This window comes from Carassius carassius, chromosome 3, assembly GCF_963082965.1.
Source record: "Carassius carassius chromosome 3, fCarCar2.1, whole genome shotgun sequence".
Lineage (NCBI taxonomy): Eukaryota > Metazoa > Chordata > Actinopteri > Cypriniformes > Cyprinidae > Carassius > Carassius carassius.
In genome coordinates, this window is record NC_081757.1 from 13,009,145 (window position 1) to 13,030,500 (window position 21,356).

The 21,356-nt window shown below is 38.4% G+C and overlaps 4 protein-coding genes across 4 annotated transcripts; 3 read left to right on the plus strand and 1 right to left on the minus strand.

Annotated features, from left to right (window-relative positions):
* The first annotated feature begins 1,489 nt into the window (after positions 1-1,489).
* On the plus strand, positions 1,490-8,789 carry gnao1b (guanine nucleotide binding protein (G protein), alpha activating activity polypeptide O, b). Its single transcript, XM_059529960.1, has 8 exons — positions 1,490-1,836; positions 1,941-1,983; positions 3,423-3,564; positions 4,059-4,219; positions 4,344-4,472; positions 5,537-5,666; positions 7,201-7,354; positions 7,441-8,789. The coding sequence occupies exons 1-8, from the start codon at positions 1,719-1,721 to the stop codon at positions 7,626-7,628; spliced, it is 1,065 nt and encodes a 354-aa protein (XP_059385943.1). The 5' UTR covers positions 1,490-1,718; the 3' UTR covers positions 7,629-8,789.
* A 2,535-nt stretch (positions 8,790-11,324) lies between these two features.
* Positions 11,325-11,848, plus strand: LOC132114272 (metallothionein-like). Its single transcript, XM_059522385.1, has 3 exons — positions 11,325-11,481; positions 11,559-11,624; positions 11,701-11,848. The coding sequence occupies exons 1-3, from the start codon at positions 11,457-11,459 to the stop codon at positions 11,799-11,801; spliced, it is 192 nt and encodes a 63-aa protein (XP_059378368.1). The 5' UTR covers positions 11,325-11,456; the 3' UTR covers positions 11,802-11,848.
* A 1,008-nt stretch (positions 11,849-12,856) lies between these two features.
* On the plus strand, positions 12,857-15,824 carry LOC132119744 (transmembrane protein with metallophosphoesterase domain). Its single transcript, XM_059529971.1, has 5 exons — positions 12,857-13,966; positions 14,306-14,416; positions 14,764-14,929; positions 15,038-15,177; positions 15,302-15,824. The coding sequence occupies exons 1-5, from the start codon at positions 13,240-13,242 to the stop codon at positions 15,490-15,492; spliced, it is 1,335 nt and encodes a 444-aa protein (XP_059385954.1). The 5' UTR covers positions 12,857-13,239; the 3' UTR covers positions 15,493-15,824.
* Positions 15,825-16,498: 674 nt separating this feature from the next.
* On the minus strand, positions 16,499-17,566 carry exosc6 (exosome component 6). Its single transcript, XM_059529984.1, has one exon. It carries the CDS (start codon positions 17,480-17,482, stop codon positions 16,670-16,672), a length of 813 nt encoding a protein of 270 aa, XP_059385967.1. The 5' UTR covers positions 17,483-17,566; the 3' UTR covers positions 16,499-16,669.
* Positions 17,567-21,356: the final 3,790 nt, after the last annotated feature.

Below are 21,356 nucleotides of genomic sequence, written 5' to 3' on the forward strand. Positions count from 1 at the left end.
AGCATTATTATGTGAGGCTATCTCAAATCCAGCAGCAGAACATCTGGCTCATATGCCAGCGGTTAGGCATTAGAGAAATCCACAGGAATCTTTTAGAACTGTAAGATTGGTAGTGGAGAATATTTCTATTATATATAAGTGTATCTGTGCTCCATTACTGCAGTTTTTTTAAACCCCTACTAATGTTAAAGATGTTCATGTAACTTGGCTGGTAGAGCATGGGACTTGGACAGGGGTGTCATTTCCAAGGGACACACATATTTAAATGTTTACCTTGAACGCACTTTAAGTTGTTTCAAAGCATCTTCTGATTGCATAAATATGAATGTAATACTTAAAAGCATCACTGCACAAATGAGATTTGGAGAATAACAGTGAATAAATTGGAGACATTTTTTCATCTCTCCTTCACACACATATAATAAAATACTGATAAAAAAATAAAATGTAAAGCCTGAATGCACTGCAAGTCGCTTTGGTTAAAAGCGTCTGCTAAATGCATAAATGTAAATATAATAAAATCTATAATTATATAATTACACACAATTGTCACCTGTAATATTGTGTTTATAATAGTCCTGTAAACGAGTTAATCAAAAAATTGACTAATTTATGTTGCAGACAAAAATTGGTTTATTTGTATCTTTTCAAACAAAAAAAGCCAACACATTTAAGTTTTTGCATATTGCCAACCAGTGAACTATGGATGCTTATTTATTCAACTGAATTAAAAAAGGAATTGCGAGTTTATATCTCAAAATTCTAACTTTATACATTCAAACTTTGTGTGCGCAATTGCAATTTAACTTTTTTCCTTCTTAATTCTGAGTTTACATCAAGCAATTGTGACTTTTCTTTTTTGGAATTACATTTTACAATTCAGTTTGATAACACTTTATATCTAAAAAATTTTTTTTGATTTTTTTAGATAATTTTTTTTATTTTTATTCAATGGTAGACATAGGCTTACATAATGCACAGGCTAAAAGCTAAAAGTTGGTCTGTAACAGCGTATGTGAGTGAAAAAAGAGAGAGAACCTGCACTCCTAATCAAATTAGAGGACTGGAACATTTCCAGCCTTTGCTGAATATCTGAATTTTAAGAAACAAACGAAAATGCTGCACACTACCAATACTTGCAAAACTATCCAAACTGCTTTTGATACTTTTCCAAGTATTGGTAGAGTGCAGGATTTTCTTTTTTTCCTGCAGGTGTGCGATGATTATTGTAAAATAAAACATTTGAAATTGAAACATTTTGTATGGCTCCACACAATAGGCCTGCAGTAATACAATAAAACATATATGTAAATAAATAAATAAAGAGCAGAACGTGCGACATATCCACTACGTCTGCAAATAAAACAAAACAACCTCAGATATATAGCTATATTTCGGCTGCCACAAAAACAGATGTTCGCGAGCCCTGCTCCTCGTGTGACGTCAGCGCGATGAGAGGGATTTGCCCCTCGCGCATTAGGAGGGAACTACAGGAAGAGATGAGCTTGTGCCGCCGCCCAATAGACACCCTCGAAACAGAGCGCGAGCAGGAGCAGCAACCTCCTCCAAATCAAGAGGCCGGAGTGCGAGCCTGTACCTGACCTCAATTCGGCGTGGATGCTTTAGCAACAATCGGCAGACTGAGCCAGCGAGAGAGTGTGGGACAGAGACGGATATTTGGGATACAGCTGTCGCGCGTCCCGACTCTCGGTCTTGCAATGGGATGCACGTTAAGTGCAGAGGAGCGCGCGGCTCTGGACCGAAGCAGAGCGATCGAGAAAAACCTGAAGGAAGACGGCATAAGCGCATCCAGAGATGTCAAATTACTGCTGCTGGGTAAGTCGTCCCAGGGATAAGGATGCTGCGTACGTGTCTGTGTGTGTGTGTGTGTGTGTGTGTGTGTGTGTGTGACAGCACTGACACAGCCTGTGTCTCCGCAGGCGGAGGGGAGTCGGGGAAGAGCACCATCGTCAAACAGATGAAGTAAGTGCGGGCTTTTAACATACTCCGTGATTGTGTGCCTTATCTTTTCGGTTCAGCCGTGTTTCTAAACGGTTGAAGATTGGGAAGTGTTTGTGTCGTGCTGCTCAGTGTGTGCTAGTGCTGAAGCAAGCACACCCCAAGAGACAGCGCTGAGTGTGTGTGTGTGTGTGTGTGTGTGTTGGTAGCATGTGTGCAGTCTACCTTGCCGCTGTCTCTGCTGGTTTGGGCTCGGAGTTCCTTAATGTTTCACGTTTTTGTCATGTGCTGTTCATTTAATCTGATCAGCATTTGTGTGTTGTGCCATGTTATGCATTAAGGACTTGTGTTCATTTTGTCCTCTGACAGTGTGTGCTTGAGAGAGTGTGTGTGAGGCATCAGAATCTTTCTCTGTATTAATCTTAATGGGTGGCTTTTAGTGCCTGATCCCTGCAGTCTCGTTTAGCCTTATCCACCCATTAAACGGATTTACCAGGACTATGCCACCTAACCTTACATTTTAATAACTATTTTCAACTCTTATGGCAGTTTTGACCAGCTGTGTTGTATTATTAAATATAATTGTACAGATCCGCCAGTAGGGATGGGACGGTATGAAAATTTAATATCACGATTATAGTGACTAAAATTATCACGATTATCAATATTATCACGGTTTTGTTGAAACGAGATGAAAGTGTTCAAAAATAGTTGATGCTCACACTGAAAACATTTCAGCAAGTTTTATATTTAATAATCAACAAACAACTAATAAAACAAGCAACTCTATGCACTTAATTTAAAGAAAGATTAAATTCTGTGGCATTTCCTTCCTTACAATGAAAAGTGTAGAAGCATAGAAAAGCATAGAAAAGTCACTGACTTTCGCCATTCCTTCTCGAAAAAAAACAAAAAAAACATTGTGCGCTGCGCTTGCGTCAGACTGTTGCTGGCTGGACATGATTTAATAGTGAGTTATTAAAACCACGATAATCAAACACGGTTTTAATGATAATTCATTTTTAAACGATATTACTAACCTTCAGCACATTTTATCACGGTTATCAATAAAACCGGTTATCGTCCCATCCCTATCCGCCAGTATCACGGCAGTTTTTGTAATTCAAAGCACCCAAAACTATATCTCAGACTTAGGATATATTTTAAGCTTTTAAATATACTCTTACTAGTTACACTTTAACTTTTTTATTGCTGTTATACAGTTATTGTATAGTTACAGTTTAACTTGTGGTTTAAAATATTAAGGCGACCAACAACTTGGGCTATGTAACCTGTAGAAGCACAAGACTGATTGTTGCATAATCTCTAATCAAACTACTTCGGCAACCAGAAGTAGTGTATATTCCAGCCATATACATATATGAACATACATAATTTCAGTCCTGTTGTGTTTGAATAGTGCGCATATTTCTATAATGGCTATTCTCTGTCGTATGCGTCAGGATTATCCATGAAGATGGTTTCTCTGGAGACGATGTAAAGCAGTTTAAACCTGTGGTCTATAGCAACACCATTCAGAGTCTTGCCACCATCTTGAAAGCAATGGAAACTCTTGGTATAGAGTATGCAGACAAGGCCAGAACTGTATGTATATCACATGCACACACTCTTCTGAACTGACTTTGAGATAATGAAGTGCAAGTGGCAAGTGTGAATTTCTTAAATATTCAAAATCAAGTAAATTTTTATTGTTTTTTTTTTCCTGAAACATCTGTAAATAATGTTTTATATATCATTATATGTATTACTTTTGTTCAAACATCTTAATATTTAATAATATAATAGCATTGATACAACAATACCAGGAGAAGAAAACAACAGGGCAGTGTGCCTATACTGTTTAGCTTGTTTTGATTTGCAGTGTTCTTTAATGTTTGCATTAGATTTTCCTGGTGATTGAACTCACATTTCATTACCCAAATCCCACTTCCCAGTGGATGCACTGAGCTACACTGACACCTAGTGCATTAGTTAGGGAATATCATTGTGATCGCCCATGCAATGCACATTAAGTGGGTGTCATTCTGCACTTATATGCATTTAATAGAATGTTTGTAACATTTGGCGTGTGTTTATAGGCAGATGCTAAGATGGTATTTGATGTGGTCAGTCGTATGGAAGACACAGAGCCATATTCAACAGAACTGCTGACTGCCATGATCCATCTGTGGGCTGATGCTGGAACTCAAGCTTGCTTTAGCCGCTCACGAGAGTATCAGCTCAACGACTCTGCCCAATAGTAAGTCCCACTGTTAAACACACATGAGATGATGCAACGAGCATGTCACTGTCAGGTGTAATGCTACACACCCCATGTATCATAATACATTTTTCAAAATGCACACGGGTGTTCTTTGTTCCAGTTACCTAGACTGTTTGCAGCGCATTGGATCTCCAGATTACCTCCCCACTGAACAGGATATTCTTCGAACCCGAGTCAAAACCACTGGCATCGTTGAGACCCATTTTTCCTTCAAGAACCTTAACTTTAGGTATCTACTGAATAGTTATGTTTCGTGAGTTAAATGCATTATTAATTGGGAATTCAAAAGTGAGAATTTTTCCAGGCCTCCTAAAAGCATGTTATTATACCTTATCAAACTGTTGGCATAATGTTGGCATAATATAAGCAAATATATATAGCTGAATCTGAACCGGGTTCATCTTTTAAATTATCAACACATATGTGACCTTGGGCCACAAAACCAGTCATAAGGGTCAGTTTTTCAAAATCTTAATAAATATGCTTTCCACTGATATATGATATGGTTTGTTAGGATAGGACAACATGTGTTCGAGATACCACTATTTGAAAATCTGGAATCTGAGGCTTCAAAAAAAATAAAAAATAAATAAATATATATATATATATATAAATTGAGAAAATCGCCTTTAAAGTTGTCCAAATAAAGTTCTTAGTAATGCATATTACTAAAAAAAATTAAGTTTTGATATATTTACAGTAGGAAATGTACAAAATATATTAATGGAACGTGATCTTTAGTTAATATCCTAATGATTTTTGGCATAAAATAAAAAAATATAATTTTGACCCATACAATGTATTGTTGGCTATTGCTACAAATATACCCCAGCGACTGAAGTTTTGATGGTTTTGTGGTCCAGGGTCACATATCGTCAAATCACCCAGCACTAAAGTTGCTCAGTGTAAATTTGAAGAATTATTAGTATGAAGCTCCTTTGAAACTGTGTTTATTGTAAAAAGCACAATATAAATCTGACTTGATTTAATTCGTTTTTTCATACATTTAGAAAAAAAACTATTATTGGGAATATTTGTTGAATGAAAAGGAACTCGGATGTTAAATAGCAGAAATACAAACAAAGATCTGTATAATCTGTATGAGTTTTAAGTAATTGTCATAAGGAATTGGAAAATCATGTTTAGTACTGTATCTGTGTGTTAGACAAGTCTGATATCTTTGGTCGACCTATTTTGTTTGACCTAACATGCATTGTGTTTCTTGTGTTTGTGCACACATGCATGTACATGGCTTTGCATGTGTCCTGAAAGTGTGTGATGTTTCGTCCCCAGGCTGTTTGATGTGGGGGGACAGAGATCAGAGAGGAAAAAATGGATTCACTGCTTTGAGGATGTGACAGCCATTATCTTCTGTGTGGCAATGAGTGGATATGACCAAATGCTCCATGAAGACGAAACCACGGTGAACTACTACACCTAGACTTACACCTGATCATTTAGACTGATTGTACACTCACGACATTACGACACTCTGTGGTAAATCAGTTCAAAAATGCACTCTTGTTTATTTCGATCTTTGCATTTGCTATTTGTTTTCTAAAACAATCCCTTGGCGGTCAACCTGAAGTTGATCTGAATCCCAAAAAGTATATATAAATTTAATATATCATTTTTTTACACACACATTTATGTAGAGATTTACAATGGTAAATATTAGTGATGCACCGAAATGAAAATTCTGCGCCGAAACCGAAAATTTAGGATGCACTTGGCCGAAAACCGAAACTGAAGCCGAAAATGGCTTCTTTTAAAAACGTATATATATATTGCTTGGATTTAATGGATCTGAATTGAAAAATCACAATATAATAATCAAACTTTTATTAACAGTTACATAACAAAACATAAAATATTTTTTACAATAAATATAAATAATAATTATTCTTCAAGTTTTATGTTCCATCAAATAAAATAGTTTTTAAAAAATTGTGCAAAAAAATCCACAATTTTGGAGATTTTTGCAGAACAAATGTTACATATTGCAACTTTGGTGTCCTCTCGTATAGGGCTGTCACTTTTGTGAAAAAAAAATCCTGTTTGATTTTTGAGACATAGGCAAAGTGTTCATTGAATCGCTAGTAAATTGCCTATATTTGGCGTTGATCCGTTTTTCAACGCCAAATAAAGGCAAATCCACCGACAACTAAACAGGCATTAGGGCGAACGTAAAGAGGGCGCTTGAGACGCGCACAAGTCAGCAATGTGGACTGCCATAACATCAATGAAAAACATTACTGAAGGCTACATTGATATTATGCACTAATAGGCTCTGTGTGTGTGTGTGTGTGTGTGTGTGTGTGTGTGTGTGTGTGTGTGTGTGTGTCAGAACCTGCAGTTGCTGTGTGACGCGCGTTCGCTGCGAGCATATAGTGACGAGCTGGACGCGCTCCGAGAGAAGGCCGTTAAAATCGATTCCGTGTTTTCGTTTTCGAAACTTGTGTTGGTTGGTCCGATCGATTGTGCAGCTTTTGTGACAAGCTTTTTTTGATTGTGACAGCCCTTTGACATGCTTAATCTTTGATAGGCAGACGCGTGATAACAGCTCGACTGTGAGTGAAACCTTAGCGCTTGTGCACGGATGGGAGGGGTGGGTGACATTCATTTTCGGTTTACGTTTTCGGCAGTTTTTTTTATTTCGGCCCGAAACCGATAATGCCATTTCGGCCGAAAATTTTCGGCGGCCGAAATTTCGGTGCACCCCTAGTAAATATATGTATATTATAAATTAGTTGATGTGTAATAAATTATTTTTCTATTAAAATCTACACACACATTTATAAAAAAATGGTACATATATGTATATTCTAAATATAATATATAATATTATATAAAGTAATATAGATTTAACAAGCTAGCAGAGTTCAAATGATCATTGTAATAATGCAGTTTAAAAAATACAAATGATTGATTGAATATTTTCTCTCTCTTCTCTGCAGAACCGTATGCATGAGTCTCTGATGCTCTTTGACTCTATATGTAACAATAAGTTCTTTGTTGACACGTCCATCATCCTTTTCCTTAATAAGAAGGACCTTTTTGGAGAAAAGATTGTGAAATCTCCACTGAATATCTGCTTCCCAGAATACACAGGTACAGTAGCTATGCACACATGTATATAAGAAATTCACAGATATAAAAGGGCTCAAAAAAACTCAATTTCTTCATCTTTCCTGTAGGCCCAAATACATTCGAAGCGGCGGCTGCATATATACAGACTCAGTTTGAAAGTAAGAATCGCTCCCCTAACAAAGAGATCTACTGTCATCTGACCTGCGCTACAGACACAGGAAACATCCAAGTGGTCTTTGATGCTGTCACTGACATCATCATCGCCAATAACCTGCGTGGTTGTGGTCTCTACTGAGCTCTGACTCCAACAAATGCTAACAAGTGACTGAACTGACACCCCCGTGACTTTAGCCAAGGCACTTCCCTTTTTCATTTCACTCTGTCAGTTTTATGTTCAGAATATTTAGCCCTTATTTTCCTTTGTAGTTTGTCAGTACATTTTGCTGGAGTAAATAACGTATGGGTGTGCATGTATAGTGTAAAGATGAGCATTTGGCCGGGCATAGATGCTTTAAGCATGAGTGCATGTGTGTGAGTGTAAGTCACAACGAGTGAGAGTGTTTGTCAGGTGATAACTCACTGAGGTTCTCTGCTGTGTAAGAGACTTCCAAGTGCTGGCATGATCCTAATCTAAAATTATCTTGAAAACCCGAGAAGGATCACTGACTCTTGCAGGCTTAAAATCAAAAAATATTGAAGGACTGTGAGCAAGATATATGATGAATCATTTAGAAGAGCTGATTGTCATTTCAGAAACTAAATGTTGTCCAGGGGCAGCTCTTAAAGCAAAAGTTGTTGGCGACCTGGCATCGCCCCCCTCTTTGGGACTCTGCTCATGCACTGGCTTCTGGCTGTGACATAAAATGCCTTTCAGCGAATGAAGCCTCTTACAAAGTGTGATGTTGACAACATTCTCACTCAACATGAGCACAAATAGTTCTAAATCTTTTCAGTTGTTTTTTTTTTGTATAAATGACTCTGTAGTTTATTTATTTATATAACTATAAGTGCATGTATTTACATATTTTGTATGGCCCCACACTTTGTGCACCCTATCAGTGACGGGCAATAAATAAAAACGAACTAGCTTACAGACTTTAGATGAAGAAAAGCATAAATATTAAGACAGTAATTCAGATTCATATATAACTGAATTACTGAACATATGAACTATTGCTTCTTTTTAACTCACTCTCTTTAACTGATGACATAATGACGTGTGAGAGTGTGTACAGATGCGTGTTTGATGCATGCACATTCTTTATTCAACCATGACCCATTACTTAACTCAGATTTCTTTTCCTCTTTTTCTGCTGTGGATGGATTTTTTTTTGTTTGGTGCACTGAATGTCCTCTTTCCTCCCTTGGGGTAATAATGCACTGTAACTGCTGGGTTTAGTCTTCTGACCGACCAATGATATGTTTACATTAAAAAAAGAAAACACTTTAGCACCAACTACTGGCTGTGTACTGATTTGTCCCTTTTTTAGCATGGTTAGTCTACAGTAGTTTAACCTGCAGTTAATCAAGAACAGGGCTGCGTAAATGATGGCAGTAGTTGTATAAATACATCAAATAAGATCAGTGGGAAAGATAAGAATAATGCCAGGCTTTCTTATTATGTTTGTCTGATGCCCACATAATATGGAAAGCCGTTGTAACATTTAATCTATAAGCCATACTAGTATCTTTTTTCATGTTACTAGTACTTGTTTTTTAGATATTAGTATCTTTTCCATTAAGTACTAGTGCTTATTCTTTAGCTACTAGTGTTTTTTGTAAAGTTACAAGTACTTATTCATTAGATACTAGTACTAAATCATTAGATACTAGTACTTATTCATTAGATACTAGTACTTATTCATTAGATACTAGTACTTATTTATTAGGTACTAGTATTTATCAACTAGATACTAGTACTTATTGATTAAATACTAGTACTTATTATTAGATACTAGTACTTATTAGATACTAGTACTTATTCATTAGATACTAGTGCTGATTTATTAGCTACTAGTACTTATTGATTAGATACTAGTACTTATTTATTAGGTACTAGTACTTATTCATTAGGTACTAGTACTTATTCATTAGGTACTAGTGTTCCTGTAGCTCAGTTGGTAGAACATTGCCTTATCAAGCGCAAGGTTGGGGGTTAGATTCCCCGGGAACACATGATAGATAAAAATTGATAGCCTGAATGGACTGTAAGTCGCTTTGGATAAAAGCATTTGCTAAATGCATAAATTTAATTGAATTTAATTTTAGTACCTTATGAATAACTACTAGTATCTATTAATAAGTACTAGTAACTAATGAATACTTACTAGTAATATTTAAATAGATACTAGTTACTACTGCAATAATTACTAGCCAATAATTACTAACCAAAACAGAATAACAATGAGTCCCTGTTTGTTTAGAGATATCTTCAACCTCATATAGAACTAGTGAAAATGCATTTGGAGATATCTTCATTTAAACAGATCATTACATAAACATGAGTACCTCTCCGCCATCCAATCAGAGTCCACATGGTACAATACGCAGAATAAATTTGCATGAGGATTGCATTTTAAACTTTATTCTTATAAAAATATGCGAGATGGTTTGAAGATCAGAGATAAATCATATATTGTCGCAATCATTGTTTATTTCCATCAAGTAAAATGTCTTTCTGCATGTTATTCAGCACCATCTACAGCGAAAGCTGAATTTCCTGGAACTTCATTAGTGAGTCTCACTTGTGGAGTTTCTGCGCAAGGGCGCCCTCCGGCGACGTATGAATTTAAAAAAAATTAATTGAGTACACATTATTGCTTACAACACCCTAATTTGAGTAAAAAAAACTTAAATAATTACGAACTTTGAGGTAAAATTTGCAATTCCTTATGTTCTTCTCCAGGATAAAGAAGTGTGCTTTTTTTTTTTTTTTGCGGCTATATTTATCATTAGATTTAGTCTTATATACTCTGTTTTGTTTATTATAGTGAAACAGTGGTATTACAAAAGTAACATTCCTTTTTTTGTTTAGTGTTTTTATTTAGAAATAAAAACCATAATCATTATATATATAAATTGGTCCAAATGCAGCCCTACAAATACAGAAGCCCTGGTGTTTTATTATTATTTTTTTATTAGTACCTTTTGGCCTTCTTTTCAAATAAAGAAAACGTTTGTCTGAAAACCACAAGGTTTGGATTTTGGGTGCCCTGAACAGAACATGAATGTAAAAACATTCAGTGTCTGTAACACCAGTGCTATATGCAAAAAAAAAAAAAAAAAAAAAAGGGGCAGCTCGTGTATGATATTTATTGTTTTTACTGGAGGAAAATAGGAAAATAACTTCTAATAAAATTGGTGTATTATCACTCAAAGACCAACAAACACATTAGGCTACTATATTTACGAAATTAGGTACAGTTAAAAAAACTGACAAAAATACGTTTTCTATGTGCTTGTGTACAAATAATTGTTTCTTTTCTATTTGGTTTTCTCAAAAAAGTACATCCATCTCCTTGTTTCGGTTTCCTGTTTAATCTCTCTCCTATATGTTGCTGGCTCATTAATATTCAACATACAATTACCATACTGGACAAAAATGCAAATGTAAAAAGTACTAGTATCTATTAAGTTTAGGATATGTCTGGTCTAAAAAGTTACTAGTAACTAAAAATTAAGTACTAGTTCTATTTTTTGTTAACAAGAAGAGTTTATTTAAATACTAGTTACTATTGGAATAAGTACTAGTATCTAATGATTAAGTACTAGTAACTTTACAAAATACACTAGTACCTAAAGATTAAACACTAGTACCTAAAGAATAAGCACTATTAGCTAAAGAATAAGCACTAGTACCTAATGAGTAAGTACTAGTACTTAATGGAAAATATACTAGTATCTAAAAAATAAGTATACTAGTATGGCTTATAGATTAAATGTTACCGCGGCTTGCCATACACATAAAACTCAACTGAGTGAGATCTCAAGTTCATCCATCAGCGCGCTCACACGTATGACGTTCCCACGTGATTGTGACGCACAAACAAGTGATTCCATTTGTTTGTACCAGACAGATTTTTCCACGAAAGCTTAATACGTTCGTTGGAATTAAGGTGACAATATGGACCAGTGTGACAGTTCTAAATGTAAGTTTATGAACCAAATATATGCAGTCTGAGTAATTTTAGCAAGAGAAATGTAAGACCATCTGTCTGTGTTGTAGCTGGATCTTGCGACTGCGGGCAAAACTGCAAATGCACCAACTGCAAGTGCGCACATACCAAGAAAAGTGAGTCGAATAATTAACATCACTTCACCCAGAACTCCAACAGAATGAAATCATTTCCCTCTTTTCGACCCGGTAGGTAGCGGCAGTTGTCCATCTGAATGCAGTAAGGACAAGAAGGGCTGCGAGAGCGCGTGCAAGGACAAGGAGAAATCGTGCGACACACACTGCTGCAAATGATATGTGCTGTGTTCCTTTAATAATAAAACATACAATTCTGTCGTGTACTCCCGCATTTGTTGTGGTTATTAATTAAATCTAAAGGATGTAGTTTTGTTATACTATAAGTATACCAGTCATAAGTAGCACGGGCATACATGGGTAAAAATTGTCGATTTTTCTTTTATGCCACAAATCATTAGGATATTAAGTAAGATCATGTTCCATGAAGATATTTTGTAAATGTCTTACTGTAAATATATCAAAACTAAATTTTTTAATTAGTAGTACGAGTTGCTAAGAATTTCATTTGGACAACTTTAAAGGAGATTTTCTCAGTATTTAGATTTGTATTTTATTTTTTCATCCCCAGATTACAAATTTTCAAATAGTTGTATCTCAGACAAATATTGTCCTATCCTAACAAACCATATATCAATCAATGGAAAGCGTATTTGTTCAGCTTTCAGATTTATTGTGTATGTATGGCTGTGTGGTCCAGGGTCACATATGAGGATCACCCTGTGAGGGACTCAATTCCTAAAATATAAATGCTGCTTTGGATGTATACATTTGACACGGTGTGTTTTGGTTATCGAGACATCACAAAGACAACCTGGAAACATTTTTCACATTTAAAGTTATTGTCACTTATTATTATTATTATATCAAAATAGTTTTGTTATATCACATTATCAAACCAAAATTATATGAGCTAAATAAATAAATAGCTTCAAAATTCCAAAAAAGAGCAAAAAAAGAAAATAAATGAAGTTGGTTACAAAAATTTTGCAAACATTGGTTATAAATGTAGCAAACAGCTAATTCTTAGGTGATAACGTTTAACGTAAGATACTGAAGATGCCTGATTGGCTGATGTCATAGTGATGGTTGGTTTAAGGGTGGGGTAAGGTTAGGGGGATCATTTTGATTGCATGATTTAGAAACACCCAGAAGTTTGGAAACACCCACAAGGTCATAAACGCCCACTTTTGCTCTGCAGAGACCTGTCTCATCCATAGACTGGTCTCATTAAGAGCGTCAAATTGGCCACGCCTCTGTAACGTGACGAGCCAATGAAATTAGCGCACACACTCGTCATGCAGAAAGAGACGTTGTGAAAAGACCGACGTGTTTATATTTAATTTGTTTACACGATTGTGAATTGTGTAGTGGACGTTTATCAAGCTTGAGTGTGTAGCAATATCTATATGCCCTTTCTAGCAGGAAACAGCGAACTGCAACAGTATTCTTAATGTTGTTATCATGGCAGCCATCACACGTCTTTGTCAGCGGAAGTAGTTTTGTGTTGTTCTCCCATGTCCCAGTTAAGAGAATGACTCATATGAATTGACAGGTATGAGGAGCTCTTTTATCGTTTTATAAGTTATACCGTGCTGTCATGAGAATGAATGTGGTATAGTTGTGACAGACTGTGCCGGGGTCATTGACCGAGCACATGACGGTCAGTATGTTTGGATTTGGGCGCCTCTCCGCCGAGTTGAAAGTAGCCATCGCATCGGGAGTTGTTTTTTTCTCTATTCTTATTTCCAGAACATTACTCTCAGAGCGGGTGAACAAAAACACTCGCGCTTCGTTGTTTCGTGTTCAGTTTCTCCTCTTCATCAACTCCCTGCTGCTCCTCGGCTCTATCTACATTTGGAAACGCGTGGTGCGGCGGCTGTGCGGAGCCAGAGGTGCATCTTCTGTCCCGCAGAGATGTTGGCGTCTTCTTGTCCTGCTGTTTCTAACTCTAGTGCACGGGAGCTACCTATGCATGTTTTTCCTCGTGGACACTGAGCCACACTGGTTATCATTGCTGAGTTTCTCCTGTCTGGGCATTTATGTCATCCTACTGTTCTTCCTGTTTGTTTTTGGCTGCCTTACCCGCCTTCGCAGGCTTCTCTCCCGCAGCCGAGGAGGAGGAGGAGGAGAGGATGCTGTCGCGAGCGGATCAGTCAGTCATATAGTGCTGGCAATTATATTAACCGCAATACTGGCAGTGTATGGGTTGGTAAATGCAGCCCAGCCTCCACGAGTAGTTGAGGTGGAGATCCCAGTAGAGAAGCTCCCCGAGTCTTTGAACGGGCTCAGGTTGGTGCTTCTGTCCGACATACATCTGGGACCTACAGTAGGCCGCTCCAAACTGCAGCGCATTGTTACTATGGTGAATGAGCTGAACCCAGGTAATTACAATTATATGGTGTCTGTGTAATCTTTAAACAGGTAAACAAATATCACACCATTTTTTTAAATCTTTTTCTCTCCCTCGTGTGTCATTTCAAACCTGTGTGACTGACTGTCTTCTGTTGAACCTAAAATATTTTTGAGAGTGTTGGTAACCAACTCGATCCATTCCTGTTTACTTCAATTGTATTAAAAAAATATCTAAATATCTTTGTTCAACAGACCAAACTGAGTGTTACAGGTTTGTAACTACATGCAAATGATGCCAGAATTTCGTGTTTTTTTTTTTTTTACCTGTACCTGTCATTGAATTTTCCTCCTTGTGTATGTTGCTGTAGATGTTGTGGTGATTGTCGGTGATCTGACTGACTCTCAGGTGACTCGACTGAGGAGCGCGGCAGAACCACTGGGTCAGATGAAGCCTCAACTGGGCTCCTATTTTGCTACAGGTCTGTCTTAGAAGCTGTTTGATACATGATGTTTTATTAAAGGGGCCATCGGATGCCCATTTTCCACAAGTTGATATGATTCTTTAAGGTCTTAATGAAAAGTCTATAACATACTTTGGTTAAAATTTCGGTAGTGTTTAACAACACCCTCTGTACTTACAACTATTCCTATCCTAACCTGTGGGGGGTACGCTGGGTTTGTGCAAAAATTCAGAGCTTGGAGCCTTCCCCTCGAACAGCACGCCAATTACACAAAAACTTTACTCTGTTTATTTTATGTAAGTGTGAACTAGTGAAAAGGATGTAGATGAACATTTTGTGCACATTCATTATTGTGTGACTTTCAGGCAATCATGACTACTACACTGCTGATGTTGAAGGCTGGTTTGAGCTCTTGCACTCGATGGGGATTCAGGCTCTTCATAACAGCCATGCAAAAGTGTTCCGTCCTGAACAAACACAAGACTGGATTTGCCTTGCTGGCATTGATGACCTTGAGGCCCGCATGCTACGGTCAGTTCACAGTGATGATATTGTCAGGCTCAGTTGAATACATACAAATCTGATGCATATTATGTGCTGTGTACTAGGCTCATTTTCATGGTGTTGCTTTGTTTAAAGATACCCAGGCCATGGCATGGATGTTGAGAAAGCTCTCAATGGCTGCAGCGCAGAGAGTCCTATTATTCTTCTTGCACATCAGCCTCATGCTGCCAAACAGGCCCTCCAGCAACGGCCAGACATCAGTCTGGTACTCTCAGGTCTGTAAATATCAATATCTTTTAGATTCTTTGGTGGTTTGTAGAGTGAAAATGTAGGAGTATGCTGCTGAAGCTTAATTTCTGTCCTCTCCTGGACTCAAAATGCAATCTCGCATTTGTGTAGGTCACACACACGCTGGTCAGCTGTTCCCCCTCACCATCCTGGCATTCCTGATGAATCCATTTTTCTGTGGACTCTACCGTGTCTCTGAACACACTATGGTCTACGTCACCCCTGGAACCGGTCATTATGGCATTCCAATGAGAATTGCAAGTCGTTCAGAAATTACAAACATTATGTTGAAACGTGCTTGAGAGCCTCACACTGTGCAGTGCAGGGATCTAACACCCAATCGCATCCATACATGTTCATTACCTCATTTCCCTGCATGCTGTCACACAGTTATACATGTATTATATTTTAATGTTTGCATAATTATGCACTGTATCAGTCAAATATACTAGTTTCCACTACAATTAGCTTGAACAATCTTACAACAGGTCTGTTTTACTATTGAAAATGAGACACATTTTAGTTGTCATCTATTTTCTTAATGTGGTATTGTAATTTGTTTGCCAAAACATGCTTAAAATCCAAGCACTTTAAAATTCACATTTCCAAAAGTGCCATTTTTTTTTAAATTACTAATGTATTTGTACTGTTTTACTCAGGCCCCTTTCATCAGTTAATTACAATCAAAATTAATTCAGTGCACTGTTTCGACTGTCTCATTTGTGTGAGTCAATCAGGGACTTCAAGTTTTGATTAAAAGATTATTACTATACCAATCACCAGTCTCAAAATGCATCTTTTCTAAAAATGCCATGTGAGCTGCATGTTCTTTTATAAATTGTGGCTCTGGACCACAAAATTAATCATAAAGTAGCATGGGTATATTTATAGCAATAGCCAATAATACATTTTATGGGTCAAAATGAAATATATATATATATATATTTATTATGTATGTATTTCATGCCAAAAATCATTAGGCTATTAAGTAATGTTCCATGAAGATATTGTACATTTCCCAGCGAAAATATCAAAACTTAATTTTTGATAAGTAATATGAATTGCTAATAACTTAATTCGGACAACTTTAAAGGCGATATTCTAAAAAAAATTTTTTTGCATCCTCAGATTCCAGATATTCAAATAGTTGTATCTTTGCCAAATATTGTCTTATGCTAACAAATCATACATCGATGGAAAGATAATTTATTCAGCGTTCAGCTGATGTAATAAAACCCTTAAGACTGGTTTTGTGGTCCAGGATCACATATTTGCAATCATACCTACTGTATAAGCAGTAAACAACACTTTTGGAATTAAGAGTAATAGAAAATATATTTGCGACTTCAGATGCGTTTATTTCATTAGTGCTACGCTGTTGCACTTTTAAGTGTAGAAAGCATGATAAACAATGCACATAAACAATATTCACTTATATTTTCCTCAAAACAAAACTTAAGGACTGTGGCAAGTTAAAGTCTATTTTTCGGGTGGAGGAGCTTTCTTCTTGACAGCCCGCGTCACAGCTTGCTGTAGCACCGGATAGAGTTTGTGACAGCCATCCATGCAGGTTCTCACAGCATCGGCCAGTGTGTCTTCCCGCATCTCTCCGTCCGCGTTCAGACCAGACACTTGATTCAGATTGGGAAGCAGAGCCACGGTGACACACCCCTGGTTCTCCCCGTAACCCTCCTGCCAGCTCCCACACTCCTCTGAGTATGAAGGGTCAACTAGACACGTGTTTCCATTCTGCCGCAGCGTACAACCCAGCACCACATCATACATCTCAATACCGCCATCCGCCAGGGCCATGGAGGCGCATGTCACCGCGTGCGCGAGGATCGAGCCGTCGTTCTCCAGAACCATGACATTAACCTCGATCTGAGAGCGCGGGTATCGGTGTAGGCAAACCCCTGGCTGCAAGCTCTCCAGTAGAGTCTGGGACAGATCTCTTTCCTCACTGCCTTGGATCCAGGCACCCCGCTTCGAACATGAAAACGGCGCGAGCCTAAAGTCGCAAACAAGGCGTCCGGATTTCATGTCTGTTTCGTCCTTGCGTTCAATTTCTCTCGGCCCGTACACCGAGCATATAATCTTGGTGTTTCCAGCCTCGATGTAAGCGGAGCCCTTAGCCTGGCTGATCAGCCCGCAGCGTGCAAACATCGGCCGCACCTCTCCGTTCCCCCGGACGCCTTGCCTGCTGCTGGCCTTGGGAGCTTTGTCTGGAGAAAGAAAGAACAGCGGGGACTGCGATTCCTCCGGTCCACGGATACGTTTTGTATCAACAGGCATTTTCTATAAACCCACGTGTTTACGGGAGCATTACTTTCCAGATGCCTCTCAGATGCGAAACTGTTCAAGTCTTACTCTAGGAATCAAATGCGACGTAGTAGCCCAGCTAGTTACTCTCTAGCGCCATCTGTAGGAGAGGCGTGACATGACACTCCGCGGGAAGTAGAGGTATGTCAGTTTGGGATGCGTTTCATTTCAGGTATATTTTGCTGCGTATTATTCACATTTTTATAAACCACAAAAGATAATGTTTGTTTAAACCATATAAATGCATAGCCTGTATGCAGAGGTGTATAAAGTACCTGAAAGCCATACTCAAGTAAAAAGTACAGATATCTTACCAGAAAATTACTTTGGTAGAAGTTGAAGTCACCATTTAAAACATTACTTGAGTAAAAGTCTCAGAGTATGTGATATTTAGTGTACTTAAGTACAATTTTTTTTTTAAAATCTTAAACATACTTAAGTATTGAAAGTAAAAGTACAAGTAAATTCTTAATGGAAAATAAGCAAATAAATGTAGCCTGTATAAAATTGTTCATGCACAGCTTGAGTAGCAAGATTTTATTCAGTTTGAACTCTTTCTTCCATTTTGCATTTTTGGGTATGAATAAGAAGCACTTCATCTGGTACTTAGTGTCTTTCATTCCAACATAAGAAAACATTTCTTGAATCTGCATCTAAAATAGCATTTATCTGTATCTCAGAGGGGACATGGATGCATTTAAACTGCATATTCAGATGTATAAATAATGTTTTGTTTTTAACATAAAACGCTGAATACTGATATTTGAAATTATTTAAAACATGAAAAAAAAAATAGTCGAAATGTGTAATTAAAACCGTCAGTAGATGGAAACGTGACTGGAGTGAATAATTGAGAATCAACCGATTCATTCAGAAACAAAGCATTGACTGTGTTAATGAGTGAATCACTGAATCATTTTTATCAACCGATTCATTCAAAAAGCTGATTAATTTAATAAGTAAACACAGTCCATTGCCCAGAGATGCAAAAGCAGTGCTGTGATCTTTGTTTGTAACTATTTTCTTTAGCAAAATTTAGCAAAAACGAGCAATATTATGTCTACAATGCAAGTCACAGTGCTTTACTGAACTTGTATTAAATGATTATTAAATGTGTTCATGCTGATATCTGCAGAAAAACAGTACTCTTTGCTTGATATAGGTTAAAAACTATATTAAATTATATAAATATAAAAAGCGTACAGAAGAATTTTTGCACTCTACAATTTAGAATGCCTGGAATTTTGAGTAGCCTATTAACAGACTAATAAATCAATGTGCGTGCACTCTGTGATTTGGTGATCTAGCCTACCTGATAATTTCAGATCGCTTATCATTACCATTTACATCAACACTTACCGTATTATCGCATTTGACCCCATGCAGACTCGACTTGATTGGATAATGAATCATCCGCTGTTGTGCGTTTGCGCTTGAGCAAAGGTGTTTTTTTTTTTTTTTTTTCAGACTCGAGACCACTTATCCGTCAAAACTGCTTTCCTGCAGTCTGGGTTCTTCTGACTATTTTGTAGTAAGTAAAGAATATACTTAGGGGAAATGTATCGGAGTAAAAGTAGGATATACATTTTAATTAGAAATGTAGTAAAGTAAAAGTTGGCTGAAATATAAAAACTAGGGCTGCTCCGATCACGATCGGCCGATCGTTAATGCGCACCTCGTCAGTAAAGCCGGTTCTCTAATCAGCGGTAAATTCCCTCAGGTGTGTGATTTCACATAGAGCAACTGTTACTACACAGAGCTGTTGTTAACTGAGAAGATGCGCAAATAAATGCTGAAAATGAAGTGGATTTGCCACTGACTTTGCCTCCTGTGAAGGAATTAGACAACTTTTCGTTTGGTTTATCTTGAAACCTAATCTCTCCAGATGCGTCACTAGTGTGTGTGTATCACTCTCTGCTTGATACGGAGACGGTGCGCAGATAAGCAGATCGTCCAGATATGATGAAACTCTGACTCCTCCGTTCCTTAACGGTGTCAGAGCCGCTTCCACACATTTGGTAAATACCCTGGGTGCTAAAGCCATGCCAAAGGGGATTCTAATATACTCGTATGCTGTGCCCTGATAAGCGAACCTTAGATATTTCCTGTGAGCAGGAAAAATATCTATGTGAAAATATGCGTCCTGGAGGTCCACTGAGGTGAACCAATCCCCTTGACGAATACTTTGACACAAAGTTCTGAGCGAAAGCATTTTGCATTTGTATTTTCTGAGGTGTTTGTTGAGGACCCGTAAATCTAAAATGGGACGGAGACCTCCCCCTCGTTTGGGAATCACAAAATAACGGGAGTAGAAGCCCATCTGGCTTTCCTCCGTTGAAATCATTCTTATCACTCCTTTTCTCATTAAAGAGGATATTTCTTCCTCTAAAACCTGAGCTGCTTCCCCTTGGGCCACTGAAATCACCACTCCATTGAACACAGGAGGTTTTACAGCGAATTGAAGTCTGTATCCTCTGTCTATCGTGGTTAAAACCCAGGGATGAACTGCGCATGCGCGCCAGTTCTCCGCTTGAGCAGCGAGTGAGCCCTTCCCAGCTTCGCTCACTGGCGGTGCTGTGGCACCCTATAGTGGCGAAGGGGGGGAATAACGCTCCATCGAAGGAGTTATATTCGTTATTTTTGTGATTGTTTTTCTTTTTTGTGATATCTTTTTATTTTCATCCTGCTCTGTGCCCTCGGCCCTTGGCCTGGATGCAACAGAGAAAACTTTATTTGTGAAGGGATGCTTACACACTTTTGTCTTTCCTCCCTCAGAACCAACCTCGTAAGTGGAGGGAGAGACAATTCTTTGGGGGGTGCCAGGTGAACATGTGCCATTTTCCCACGAACACTGGACTTTTAACTGCCCACATGAACGCTTTGCACATTTAGATTCCTTCTCCGTTTCCCCGTGCGAGGGAGAAAGGAATCGTTTTGAAGGGATGGGACAGAAAACCGTGAGTGCTGTCTCCAAACCTTCTTGTTGCCAAGTCGACCGCCTCTTTTTGTTCCCCTGAGGGGGGGGGGGGGGGTAACCGGTGTTTCGCTGCTGCGGTTGATAATCCGAATGACCTCCTCTACCTGAAGGCCTGAAATTCGGATGGTTTGGGTGATAAGGACGAGCTGCCGGCTTTCTGGGGAGACAGACCTCGAATGGTTCTCCCTCTTTTTTCCGCAGGTCACATTGCTGACGCATAGCTGTTACTGTCGCGCCGAACATGGCCTTCGGATCGATAGGGGCATCCAAAAACTCCACTTTTTCTTTGTCAGAGAGACCTGACAAACCCAGCCATAGCGATCTCTCTCCCACAACCGCTAAGCCCATACTCCGACCGCAACTTTGAACTGCTCAGCGGGACGTGCACAGGTTTAAATCTGCAATGACTCATATCTCCTCCCAGAGCGCTGGGTTGGGGGAACCGGAGTCCAGCTGATGCCCCATCTCCTCTAATAACTCCGCTTGATAGGCTGTAAGGAGGGACGTCGCGTTCAAAGCACGTACGGCCAGTGCAGAGGATTTATAAATCTTTTTGAAAAACAGAGGTGGCTAAGCGCTCTGTTTTCCCTGGCAACGAAGCCCCGGTTGAAGAGAGCGTTGCCCTGTGGCTCGGATGCAAATGATTCGCCACAGATTATTCTACAGGGGGAAGGATCTGCCATCCCCAAATTCTCCATTCCCTGGACATCTAGCCTCGAGAAGCCCTTAACAGGTACTCGGTGGGAAAAAGGCTTATCCCAAAACCTCTTCATTTCAGCCACACAAGCCGGGACGGCTGGAATAAACTGCCTTGCTGGAGGGAGACGTGACGGAAGTCTATTTCCGTCATACAAGTCTCTTTCAGCTCCT

Bases quoted from the DNA above. Each gene is read 5' to 3' on its own strand.
- gnao1b (XM_059529960.1), top strand. From the start codon at position 1,719: ATGGGATGCACGTTAAGTGCAGAGGAGCGCGCGGCTCTGGACCGAAGC. The intron at 4,220-4,343 runs GTAAGTCCCACT...TCTTTGTTCCAG, and splicing joins CTCAACGACTCTGCCCAATA to TTACCTAGACTGTTTGCAGC. The intron at 5,667-7,200 runs GTGAACTACTAC...TCTTCTCTGCAG, and splicing joins TCCATGAAGACGAAACCACG to AACCGTATGCATGAGTCTCT.
- LOC132114272 (XM_059522385.1), top strand. From the start codon at position 11,457: ATGGACCAGTGTGACAGTTCTAAAT. The intron at 11,482-11,558 runs GTAAGTTTATGA...TCTGTGTTGTAG, and splicing joins CCAGTGTGACAGTTCTAAAT to CTGGATCTTGCGACTGCGGG. The intron at 11,625-11,700 runs GTGAGTCGAATA...TCGACCCGGTAG, and splicing joins GTGCGCACATACCAAGAAAA to GTAGCGGCAGTTGTCCATCT.
- LOC132119744 (XM_059529971.1), top strand. From the start codon at position 13,240: ATGACGGTCAGTATGTTTGGATTTGGGCGCCTCTCCGCCGAGTTGAAA. The intron at 14,930-15,037 runs GTCAGTTCACAG...CTTTGTTTAAAG, and splicing joins CTTGAGGCCCGCATGCTACG to ATACCCAGGCCATGGCATGG. The intron at 15,178-15,301 runs GTCTGTAAATAT...GCATTTGTGTAG, and splicing joins CATCAGTCTGGTACTCTCAG to GTCACACACACGCTGGTCAG.
- exosc6 (XM_059529984.1), bottom strand. From the start codon at position 17,482: ATGCCTGTTGATACAAAACGTATCCGTGGACCGGAGGAATCGCAGTCC.